We start from the raw sequence: 12303 nt of genomic DNA on the forward strand, positions 1-12303 counted from the left end.
TGGGCGCAACACCGAGGGTTGCGATCCCGTTGGGCGCAACACCGAGGGTTGCGATCCCGTTACCGGTCAGTAAAAAAGACAAAAAGGGGAAAAAAAACAAAAACAAAAAAAAAACAACAAGCATCTCTGTAGTTAGACAAAATCAGTTTTGAACTTCAGTTTTGTCTTTCGCTAACCATAAAACTTGGTCACGTCACCTTATTCTTTGAGTTGCCATGTCTCCATGAGAATTGTCATATGAAGCACACTGTTGTGGAAGTAAATGAGATTGATCATTAGAAGCACTGAGCACATAGTAACTGCTCAATAAATGTCAGTTTTCTCCCTATCACTTGTCCTCTAACCTTCAAATCCCAGAGCATCCCACGTGCTTCCAGCCCTGTTTGTCAACACCATTCAGTGATATCAGTAAGAGGAGAGTTTGGTGGAGAAGCACAAGTTTCAGGTCCTCTTCTAATTGTCTTGGGCAGGCTGAGCCTCGCTAATATATGAGCTGGCAGTGAAAAGCCTAACTCCTGTGTTGTACTTTTATTTGCAATGTTCCCTGTCAGGCCAGCTTCCCGATGGCAATCAGCACGTCTGTCAGAGCTGGCACGGGCTATGGGGGAAGTGCTGCTCTCTCAGCTGCTTTGGCAAAGCTTCACTGAGCACAAGGGCTTGAACAGAAAATCAAAGCTCCTGATAACATGATGCTGTCACTTCCAGGCATGGGGGGTATGGGGGACAGGACAGATACAGGGGTACAGGGCCTGGGAGGAGTGGCAGCTGGAGGTCACACAGCACACTGATATCAAAGATTGGAGTAGATTGCAATAGGCACTTTTGCAGTCAGCTGTTAGAAAGCAAATACCTTCATTTCTGGCTCAGAGACACACCTGGAAAGCAAGGAGGATGTATCAAAAGATAGTGAAGGTCTCTTTCCTATGCAGTGTAAAAGATTCAGAATCAAGAGTCAGAAGCTTTAATTTTAGTTCATTGTAAACATAGCATAATTCGCTCTCCTAGTTTGGGTCTCCTCTTCTTTATGGCAACTCTCTTGTTCTCCCTGGGCTCCTCAGCTGTAAGTGGAAAGGGTTAGAATTCCACATGAGGGACCCTCTGGTTCTTCAAGTCAGCTAAAGTACAGGCAGCCTGTGGACACGCTATCAGGACTCCTGCCCTTGCTAACCCTGCCTGCCTGTGTCCTCCAGGCAACAACAGCCTCCTGACCTGTATGGAAGATGGGCTGTGGTCCTTCCCCGAGGCCCTGTGTGAGCTCATGTGCCTAGCTCCTCCCCCAGTACCCCATGCAGACCTCCAGACCGCCCGTTGTCGAGAGAACAAGCACAAGGTGGGCTCTTTCTGCAAGTACAAGTGCAAACCTGGATATCACGTGCCCGGCTCCTCACGGAAGTCAAAGAAGTAAGTGAGGCTGGAAACACAAACTCACAGGCTCTGGGGAGGAGAAGAGTCAGGTCTGCCTGCCTGATTGGAAGGAAACAGTCATGTCTTTGCTAGTGGCAATACCTACTGTGCATGCCATTCGATTCTGTGGGAAGCTAGAAGGACATTGTTTATAACATTTGGTTTGGGTCATACAGAACTAACTGTAAGTTCCAGCTTGGCTACCTACTGGCTATGTGATTTCAGGCAGGTGATGTCACTTCTCTGGACTTCCATTTTAAAGCGGTGAGATGGAGGTGATAATAACAGTTACCACATAAGGTTGCAGTGAAGAATCACTGAGGATGTGTACATAGAGTGCTTGCAAAGTGCCTTGCACATAGTCATTGTTCAATAAATGGTGGGTATTCATCTCATCATTGTGCCTGCACCCATCAGAACACTCTGGAAGGAAGAGAGAGGACCAGGCTGGTGGGGCATGAGTTTTATTTCAATCCACACATAACTGAGAGAGTCTGACATTCCTTCCTGCCCTTGCTGAAGGAGCTGTGTGAGTGAATTTTCCTTAATCCCTGCACCCCACTCAATAGGACAGGTAGGGAATGAAGCACGGGAAGGGAAACATGTAGCCATTTGGTGGTGTGTGGGGAGGGCATGGGTCTAGCCATTTGGTCCTAGAGATGTCTCTTCTTTCCTCTCTTCCTTGAAGACGGGCCTTCAAGACTCAATGTACGCAAGATGGGAGCTGGCAAGAGGGAGCTTGTGTTCCCGTGACCTGCGACCCACCTCCGCCAAAATTCCATGGGCTCTACCAGTGCACTAATGGCTTCCAGTTCAACAGCGAGTGTAGGATCAAGTGTGAAGACAGCGACACCTCCCAGGTAAGCCTCCTCCTCCTGGAACTTGAGATCAATACCCTAGTCCCTTTCCTCTCTGCTTACCAAAGACCAGCCTATATTCTAAGGACTACTCTCTCCTGGAGACTGTCTACACAGACCGATTGCATAATAGCAATATCACCAATGCAGAAGTTAAGAAACTGGACTCTAATTATCGTCCTTTGCAATCTCTCTGAGCCTCATTTTCCTCTCTACAACACTATATTTTATTTATTCAGAGATTCTCAGATTTGATTTTTTTTTTTTTTTTTTTTTTTTTTTTTTAGCATCAGAACCCTTACAAAGGAAATCCTGTATGGAATTCCTATGTATGAAACAGATCAAAGTGAAGTAACTCTGAGAGTGACCAGGGCCCTTTTGCCAGTCTTTTATCACCAGTGCTACCCATGCTGGTCCTTGAAGTATTTAAAATCACAAGTCTACCACTATCTTTAGACATCACTGGACTCTTGAAGCATAAAGAGAAAGGAGGCCACATTGAGATTAGGAGTACAGATTTGAGAACACTGTGGAGGAAAAGAATGACAGAAGGAGCTGGCAGGGTTTAAACTTTATCTCAGTCAACATGTGACTGCGAGAGTCAGACTCTTCTGCCTGCCCCTGATGAAGGAGTTCTGTGAATGAATTTTCTTCAATCCCCACACGTGCCCCTTACCACCCAACAGGACAGGGAGGGATGAAAAAGGGGAATGAAAGGTCAGCTGGCTCCAAAGACACCTTCCGTCCACATAGAGCTCCATCTTAATAGAACTGGCCATTCAGAGTTGATAACCCAGGCCCCATGCTCCACGGGTGTGCAAGGACCATCAGCCGGGGGGGCCAGTGATCAGTGAGCTAGTCCCTAGTGCAGGTTTCATCCCCTGTCAGTCTTCATTACTTAGTATTAGCCTCCGAATACCAAACACTGCCAAAGCACCATCCTCAATTCCTCCTGCACCCTCTCCCCACATCCACGCAATCACCAAGTCTTACCTGTTCTCCCTCCAAAACCTCTCCTGAAGCTGTTCTCTTCTGTCTGCAATACTACCACCCTAGCTCGGGCCACTGTTTTCTCTGTCCTGGGCCACCACACAGCTTCTTGATCATTTCCGTGTTTTCATTCCCTTGCTCTCTCCCTTATATACTCCACATTTCAGCCAGAGCGATTTGTTTGGTGCATGAATCTCATCATGACAATCTGCCTGCTTAAAACCCTTAACAAACCAGGGACTCCCATTTCCCATAGTATAAAACCCTAACTCCTTAAAGTGTCATTCAAGACTCCTCCCCCATAACAATTAAGACCGATTTTGCCTCTCACCTCTGCATTCTCTACGTTAAAGAGTTTTCCTCTCACCTTTTCCAGCTGCCTGACTCCTCCTCCTCCTTCACAGCTCAGCTCAGACCCCCCTCTTTCTGGGAACCCTTTCTCAGTGTCCCTTCCACTGTTGGGCTCAGTGCCCCTCCTCGGGGTTCCCTTTGTACAGCACTGACCACACGGCATTGTAATTACTTGCATTTCACGTTCCCATGGTAGGCTGTTACATCTGTCGCTGCATCTTTAATCTTCCCTAGGCCCTCAACACTTAGGACAGTGCTAGGCACCTAGTAAGTACTCAGGAAATGACATTTGAACCAAGGGAATGAGAAAAGACTGTGATGAACATCATAGCTCGTTTCCTCATTTTCCAGATGGGAAAACCAAGACTCAGAGAGGTTACTCCAATGCCCAGCATGACACAGCTGGCATCGGCTGAGTCAGAATCAGAATCTGGGTGACCCCCAACTGTGGATAGACTGAGTCCTGTAAGCACCACCTGAAAATTCTTGATAGTGTACACTCACAGGCAACTGTGTACACTCATAAGGTGACAGTGGACACTCAGGGGAGTCATTCCCATCCTTGTCTGCCAGGGAAGCAGAAGCAAGTGCTGGAACAAGCAAAGGCCAGAGATTACCATTGCCTCTCGCAGGCTGATCAACTTCCTTCTGGCTCCGTTACATGAAACTGTTGCTAACAGTTACCCAAACTGCTGAGCCAAATAATATTCTGGCTGTGGTCATGTTATCAAACTGAAACCCAGTCTGCCTGGGGCCTGCCAAGTAACTTTCATGGCCAGTTTGTATTTAAAGGAGAGGAAAATGTAAATTTATCAGACGACTCAGGCAGTTCAGTTTGGCAGCTGGAGGAGAGGCTAGACGCAGAGGAGCAGGGTATTGCTTGTCAGCTCAGAGAATGAGGGAGCGCGTGCCAGACGGGCTCCTGATACAATTGATGTTCCTAGTTTGTACTGAAAATGAATTTCCTCTACCCTCAGACCAGCGGCCTGAGAGCCAAAGCTAGTATTCACCTCAGATTCCCTCTTGCGGCCTGTAAGCACAGCAGACATGCACGTTCCAGAGCATCTTGAATCAAACAGCTTGTATGGAGAGGGAATTCTTTGCTTTCCAAACAAGCTCCAGATCCTGGCAGGAAAGAACCAGAACTGTTGTAGGGGAGATTCACACACTCCCTCCCACTGCCACTAATAGCAAATTAACAAATAAATTCCCACTTCATTCATTCCTTGGGAGCCAGTATGTTGCTGGATCTGGAGTCTGAGTTCAAAACATGGCTTCACCACTTACTAGCTGGAGGACTCGAGCAAGTTACTTAACTCTTTAAGCTTCAGTTCCCTTGTGTGTAAAGTAGAGGGAGGTACACCTTCCTCACAGTTTATTTGTGAAGATTAAATGAGATAATGAAAGTGGGATATGGGTATCCCTGGGAGTTGTGCAGTGCACCATCTGTGCCTCCGTACATGGCACCCTGGAGAAGACACTGATGAACTAGACTGCCTTTAAGGCCATTCCACGGGAGAGTATCCCTAATGCTCCACATGGGCTCCCACAGGACCTGGAAACAAAGGCAACAGATTGAAACCTAGCCCTCTGGTGACTAGCTCCAGAAAATCAGAGAAGGGGGAACCCATTCTGCATGAGGCCAGGATTGGGAGACCAATATGAGCCATAGTGAAACCTGGCCTGTTGATCAAATAAACCTGTAGAATAAACAGTTCTTTAGTCTCTCCAAACCAGCACTGCCCAGCAGAACCTTCTGCTATGATGAAAATGTGCCATATCTGTCATATCTATGCTGTGCAATATGGTGGTCACTGGTGCCACAGACTTTCTCTCTTTCGACAACTCAACAAACATTTGAGAAAGAAACAATATGTCCATTTTACAGATGAGGAAAGGAGGCCTGGGGAAGCTAAGTTCTCCCCGGGGGTACGAGTTATAGGTGGCATTCTGTCTGACTCCACGGCCCCGCTCTTTCCACTGCTCCCCAGCATTTGCAAGGCAGGCTGGTGGCAAAGGGAAGCGATTCCAGCTCCAGGCAGATGGGAGAAGTGCTAATTGTCTGAGGATTTAGTCCAGCTCAGATGTTCCTGATCTGTTTGAGGTGGTAACTCAGGACCCAGCTCCATGTGAGAAGCATTGGGGGGGGGGCTTTATAGGTGATTAGAGGAGCCACCAGCCTGGGGATGGGAAGAGGGTCTGTGGGAGATGAGTGCAGCAGGGGAAGGCAAAGGCTGAGGGTGCTTTGTGGACAAAACAATGCTCTTAATGGTGGATTTCAGCAACTCAGCAGGAGCAAGAGAGGAAGAGTGGGAATCCACAACATACCCAGTCATTGCATGGGCCACAGACGGTGGCTGTTAAAGCCTGTCCACCATGAGTGGCATGGAGCTGGCCCCTGCCTTTATGGGCTCTGCTGCAGACAAAGCGTAGCTCCCCAATGTACAGTGCCTTGGCAGGCAGGGGCAGCTTCTCATTTCCGGGTTGTTAAGTATTTGCCCAAGTACCCAGGGCTTCCTAGAGAAAGTCAGAAACATCCCAGACCCATGTGATGTTAAAGCTAAGGAGGACCTCAGTGACCCCCACTGCAACCCACTTATTTTACAGATGGGACCACTGAAGCCCAGAAAGGGGAAGGGACTTAACCAAAGTTACACAGCAAGTTTCTGGCAGAACCAGTTCTTAAACCAAGTCTCCTAACCAAGTCACTGCACAAGCCACATTTTTGGTCCATCCTCATTCCTGTTGCTGCATGTCATCCCTGTACCTTACTTGGAGGAAATGAAATGCACAGAGGGCAGTGGCCAGGAACAGAGGCAAATGATTAGCAGCAACTGCAATTTAATGGACACTTCTTATATGCCAGTTGCTGGGCTAAGTATTTTACAGGAATCTCTTCTTTTAAGCCCCACAACATCTGGTATTACTATCCCACTTTACAGATGAAGTTCAGAGGGGCAGTGGTTTGCCCCATGCTATGCAATCAGGAGGGGGTAGAGCTGAGCCTCCTGTCATTAGAGCAGGTGCCTCCAAAGCTTAGCCATCTGTCTCCCTCACTGCACCCCCCAGTTCTGCCTTCTTCTGATGCCACCACCTTTTTCTCTGCCATTATTTCATTTATTAAGGAAAAGAAGTCTAATTCTCCCTCTCTCCCTTCTTTCTTTCTTTCCCTCCATTGTAGTAAAGACACAGAGGCTTACAGTTGAGAGTTGAGATTCTGGCATTGGCAAGCTCTGTGACTGGTGCCGTCTGCCTCCCCTTTGTGGCTACTGCCATTTCTAAAATGCACAGTTGGTTGGGTTGATTCTGAAGATCCCTTAGAGATAGTACAGCAGAGTGGTTGAGAGCCTTGTCAAACATTGAGAGAGCCGTATGTGTGTTTGTCTGTGTGTGTGTGTGTTAGGCTTTCAGTGCTTCATGTAAACTGACTCTCTCCATCCTCATGACAACTCTGTCAGGTAGCGGAACCCACACCCATTTACCAGATGAGGAAATTGAGGCAAAGAGAAGTTTAGGAACTTCCCCAAGTCCACCTGGGAAGTTGCGGAATTGGAGTTTGAATCTAGGCAGTTTGACTCAGGTCCAGGCCCTTTGAGTGCTAGCAGCATTCAAAAAGTCATTTTTCACTTCCTAACTGAGCCTCATCTTCTAAATCTGTAAAAAGGACATAACTTCTACTCTACTACAGTGTTCAAATGATGTTTAAAACACTGGGCACATAACAGGTGTTTGATAAAGGAATTAATATATGCCTTCAGCTTTCTATGGATCTGTGTAGCTAAAGAGCTAGGGGAATTAGGGAGAGCACAACATGCTTTTTTACAGACAGACCCATAGGCACAGGGAAGCAAACTGTTTTGCTGAGGGATGCTCAGGCCTCTCGAGACAGATTTTACCTTAGCACACATAATTGTTCATTTGGAGCCAAACATAGCCAGTCAGTTCCCTGACAACACTGAGAAAAAGTGGTCTCTGGTCTTCCCAGATTGGATCCTCAACAACGTTAGATCTTCTGTGGTCAAACCAGACTTAATCAGCAAGGATCTACTCTGAGGGTCTGCATCAAGTGATAGGCAAGTGATGAAAGCACCAAGATCTAGTCCTGAAGAAAATCCAGAGAGGCTCCAAAAAGTCTGCTGTACAGAGGGCACAGCAAGGGTGAAGATGTGCAGGTAAAGCAGCAAGAGAAGTTTGCAGGAGAGACAAGGCGATTCGCTTGACTGGAAGGAAGGGTATGAGCATAGCAAGAGATGCGGCCAGAGTGTCCTTTGGATCCCACTGTGGATGCCCTGGAGTGCCAGCCTATGTGTATGCCTAGTTCTGAAGGCTAAGGGGTCTCAGTAGAAGGGCGCCATATTTTTTTTAAAGCGGGTTTGCAGCAGAAGGTGCCAGATGAACCGAGCAGGAGAGAGAGTCTGGAGGCAGCAAGACCAGTGCTTTATGCCCCCACCTTCCATCCATGGTGGTGCCTCCCCAGTTTAAAACTCCCTGAGTAGATTCCAGTTAGTTCTAACACAGTCTCTGCTACAGACCGGGCTCTCCAGCCAGCTCTGGCCCATGTAGTGCTGAGGTCTGCAGCCCTTCAGGGGCTGGAGGCCAAATGCATCATAGGCCCAGGCCAAGGCTCCAGGAAATGGGGTCAATTTCCTACTCCCCTGAGAGCCCAGTGGAATCATGGGGCCTGGAGCCTGAGGCTCTGAGAGGGAGAGTCGGGGTTCTCTGAAGCCACATGAAGCTGCCTAAGTTTGTCCTGAGCCTACACAGAGCCTCCAGGAGTGGACTCTGCAAGTCACCCACAGCTGTGTGTTCAGGATGGGCCAACTTCTCCCAAGACCAGAGAGGTTTCCACTGTAATGGCCCCCTCCTCATGCTGGCCCAGGAGAGGCCTGGAGAGGGGCTCCCCTTCTCTTCTGAATCCTATCTCCTGCAGCTGTTTTCTCAGACAGGGGAGCTTCAGCCTGCATCAGCCCTTTATAAGAGTTTATTTATTTCCTAATGCATGCATGCCTTCATTTATTCCTTTATCCATTCATTTGTTTATTTACTCACTTACGCATTCATTTCCTCATCCAAGCATTCATTTATTTCCTTGCTTATTTAAAAAAATTCATTCTATCACTCTCCACCTATTCTCCCTATCTTTTGTTCAGCAAACGGTTCTTGAAAGAACGAAAATATCTATTGAGTAATGAATGAACGGTCTGAGCAGCCAGCGACTGTTAGCTGTTGTGAAAGTCCCTGAGGACACAGGGATGAATAGGGTGCCATCCTGGGCCTTGAGCAGCTCCTCATCTAGTTGGGGAACAGTGGGTGAACAAAGAGGTAATGCCACATTAAAGACATTATGGTGGTGCCCCGTGCAGAAATGGGGCACCATCAGGTAGGATGCGTTGTTGTCTGCCAGGTGGATGGGGCAGGGAGGAAACAGCAGACAGGAGAAGCAGGAGCACAAAAGCGCAGCATATGGTGCCTTGAAGAATGCAGGTGACTGAAGCTGAAGTCCCAGGTTGGTGGTGCTGTGGAGGACAATGAACTAAGAACTAAGTGGGGCTGGGAGGGCTCTGGAGGCCAGGCACAGGAGTCTGAACGGAAGCGGAAGGTCGTGGGGAGGCATTGCTTGAATTTTTGCACTGGTGGGGGCATAGTCAGCTCCTCTGGCCTCATGTCGAGGTTCTCAACTTATGACAAGCTTCAGAGAGAGAGAGAGTAGACAGCTTGTTCTCAGATCTTTCAGACGATGGACTCCCTACACAGAAACCATCTGTGGTTCTCCGTTTCCTTAGGGGAAGAGTCCGAACTCCTTACGCTGACATTCAAGGCCCCACACCTTGTCCACTTGGCCAGCTCATCTGCCTCCTTCCTCCTGAGGCATAGAACCAGAACCTCACCGGGCTCTCCAGTGCTCACCATCCTTTCCTGCATTCGCACACGCCCTCCGTCTTCCAGGAATGTCCTTCTGTTCCTTTTCTGCCTGAGATTCTTACCCGTCCTTGAAAATTCTTTTCCACACATTCCCTCCTCTCACAGGCCTTCCTGGTGGTCTCTCCCCACCGTTACTCTCCCCCTTGGACTCACGGCACTGGGCTACGTTTGCCTGCGTCACTGAGCACAGTCATATTGATGTGGCTGGCTGCCGGCATGACTGCCTGTCCCACTTGCTCACTGCGCCCGGAACTGGCTCTCTTTCCTTTTGTACCCCACAGAGCTGGGTGCAGAGAGGCCACTAAGAAATGTTTCTTGAATTCAGTAATAGTTCTGAAATATCTCCAAGGGAGACCTCCCATTGGATTCTTGGAGGTTGGAAGGGGGCTTGGAGAAGGGACTGTGTCTTCAAGCTGCATTTTTCTGATACTTTGCAGGAAGTTGAGAAACTGTGTATTGCCTATTCTAAAGAACTGGGAGGGGAAACAGAAGTATCCCCAATCCCCCATCTTGGTGCCATTATGGCTGGAATGGAAGAGAAAGGGAAGGGAAGGGAAGAGAGGAAAAAGGAAAGAAGAAGGAAGGAAATGCCCAGGAAGAAAATGTTCTTAGCTGGGCCAGGTTACCAGTTAATGTATGGCAGAGCCCTGCCATAGGAGAGGAAGCAGGCTTTGGTGTATACCTCACTCCTCGTGAACAGCTCCGGGCCTGTGCTCTTACCCGCTGTATCAAGGAGAGAACTGATAAGCCCCTACCTTCTCCATTAAAAATAACTACACAAATTAAAGCTATAATTGCTCCTCCTGAAGTTTCTGAAAGACCACTAAGCTAGTACCTGGGACTTAAGCTGTCTGGAAGCCTTGAGCAAGTTTCTCCCTGCTCTGAGTTCTCAGTTTGCCCATCTGTAAAATGGAGCTACCTATAATAGCTCTCTTTCAGGGTAATGGAGTTTCAACCATGGTTAAGAAATTGTTTTGGAACACTTTTAAGAGCTCTGGGGAAATGAGAATTTGTTTTTTTCTTTATTCCAAAAGGCTTATCCTGTGGGGGCCTGTGGTGTCTCTTGGTCCTGACCGTGTTTCTGTGATATTCAGGGTCGTGGGAATAATGTCATCCATTGCCGGAAAGATGGCACCTGGAGCGGCTCCTTCTATGTCTGCCAGGAGATGCAAGGCCAGTGCTCGGCCCCGAACCAGCTCAACAGCAACCTCAAGCTGCAGTGCCCCGACGGCTATGCCATAGGTATGAGGGGCCCACAGGGGAACAGCGGGAGGGATAGGTCCTTCCAGGAACTGGGGCTAGTGCCCAGGGGGTCAGGAGCACCTCTTCCATGTGAGGCCCTGCATGGGCACCAGGGAGACAGAGATGAATGAGAGTAGACCCTGTCTTCCCAGAAAGAGAGTCAGGGACAGGGACACTGGGGGAATAATGGCAGGCGAGTGTGCACTTTACACCAGAGCACAGAAAAGCTGTCTGGTGCCTAGGGGGACACAGAGGCTCCCAGAAGAAGGGATGCTTACACAGGGATTAGGAAAAGCATGTTGGACCAGAAATGGCATTCCAGACAGCCGGAACCACGTGGTCAAAGAGCAGGAGATGTGAAAGCACACATCATGCTTAGGGAAGCAACAGAGTTGTGTGCGGCTGCTTTTATTATTCATCTCAAAATGCATCCTATGAAATACTCACGAGTGCTTGCTATGGGTCAGGCCCTGCATCAAGCACTTGAAAAGCATTCTATCTTACCCTCTCAATCACCTTTAACGCACGAGGCAATTGACACTTGTGGAGGTAATGGAATATATCCCAAATCCTGAGCATCTCAGCTGCCTCCAAAATGATCACAAATAGCATTTTCAAAATACTGTTTGTGTGGTGATAGGCCAGCTGGAAAATGCACAGAACGAGAGGGACAGCCTGGGATTTTATGCCAGGGATCTGCCCGGTTGAAACCAGGCGTCTGGACAGATGCATTAATCACAAGCCCCATGGCTTTCCGGGGAACTTGGAGTGCATGGAGTCTGACCTCCTCTTGGGCTGATTTCCTAATTGACCATGATGAAAAGCCCGGGGAATTGAATGTACTTTCTCATGGCCAACGTGATTTATGGGGCAATTGCCAGGGATGTCTGGCGCAGAAGGTTATCTGAGTGTGCACAGACCCAACATGTTCTTCACCCAGGAAACCCAGAGTTATCACTGCATGTCCAGAGCAAGGCCTGTGGTTGGAGAGTAGAGGTATGCCTTTTGAAGACGGGAGCATACAATCTCAGATAGCAGAATCACTTCACCTCAACTTAGAGCAGGAATCAGCACTCCCTGCATGTACTCCAAGGGCTCTTGCTCTTGCAGGGTCAGAAAACACCAAAGCACACGGTTGCCCTCTCTCTGATGTTTTGGAAGGTACTTTAAGATCTTACAGGGCTTGCTGGCTAGTTCAGTTGGTTAGAGCATAATGTTGATAATACCAAGGTCCAGGGATTGATCTCTGTTACCAGCCAGCCACTCCATCCACTATGCCCCACCAAAAAATAAGAAAAGAAAAGAAAAGAAAGAAAGAAAGATCTTACAGAGCCACTAATCTAAGGAACCCCAGGAGGGTTTCAGAGAGATGGGATCTTGTAGGGCCTGGAAATATAGGCATTCTAGAAGGTTGGGGCAGCAGGTGTAACCATGGTGAGCAGATTCATCTCAATGCCAATACTTTCTCCTCACCGTCATTCCTGGGGGATGTGCATGGCTCAAGACACTTATATCTGTGATGGGATCAATCAGAACA

The 12303-nt window shown here is 48.3% G+C and overlaps 1 protein-coding gene across 1 annotated transcript in view; it reads left to right on the top strand.

Annotated features, from left to right (window-relative positions):
* Positions 1-1190: 1190 nt before the first annotated feature.
* The window catches only part of LOC103601542 (pappalysin-1-like), a gene marked incomplete at its 5' end in the record, with an annotated part of 41350 nt that continues 30237 nt past the window's right edge, over positions 1191-12303 (top strand). Inside the window, 3 exons of the mRNA XM_008585976.1 lie at positions 1191-1401; positions 2093-2264; positions 10619-10766. Of these exons, the coding sequence (XP_008584198.1) occupies positions 1191-1401; positions 2093-2264; positions 10619-10766 (531 nt within the window). The remainder of the gene's footprint in view (positions 1402-2092; positions 2265-10618; positions 10767-12303) is intronic.

This window comes from Galeopterus variegatus, unplaced genomic scaffold, assembly GCF_000696425.1.
Source record: "Galeopterus variegatus unplaced genomic scaffold, G_variegatus-3.0.2 Scaffold3783, whole genome shotgun sequence".
Taxonomy (NCBI): Eukaryota; Metazoa; Chordata; class Mammalia; order Dermoptera; family Cynocephalidae; genus Galeopterus; species Galeopterus variegatus.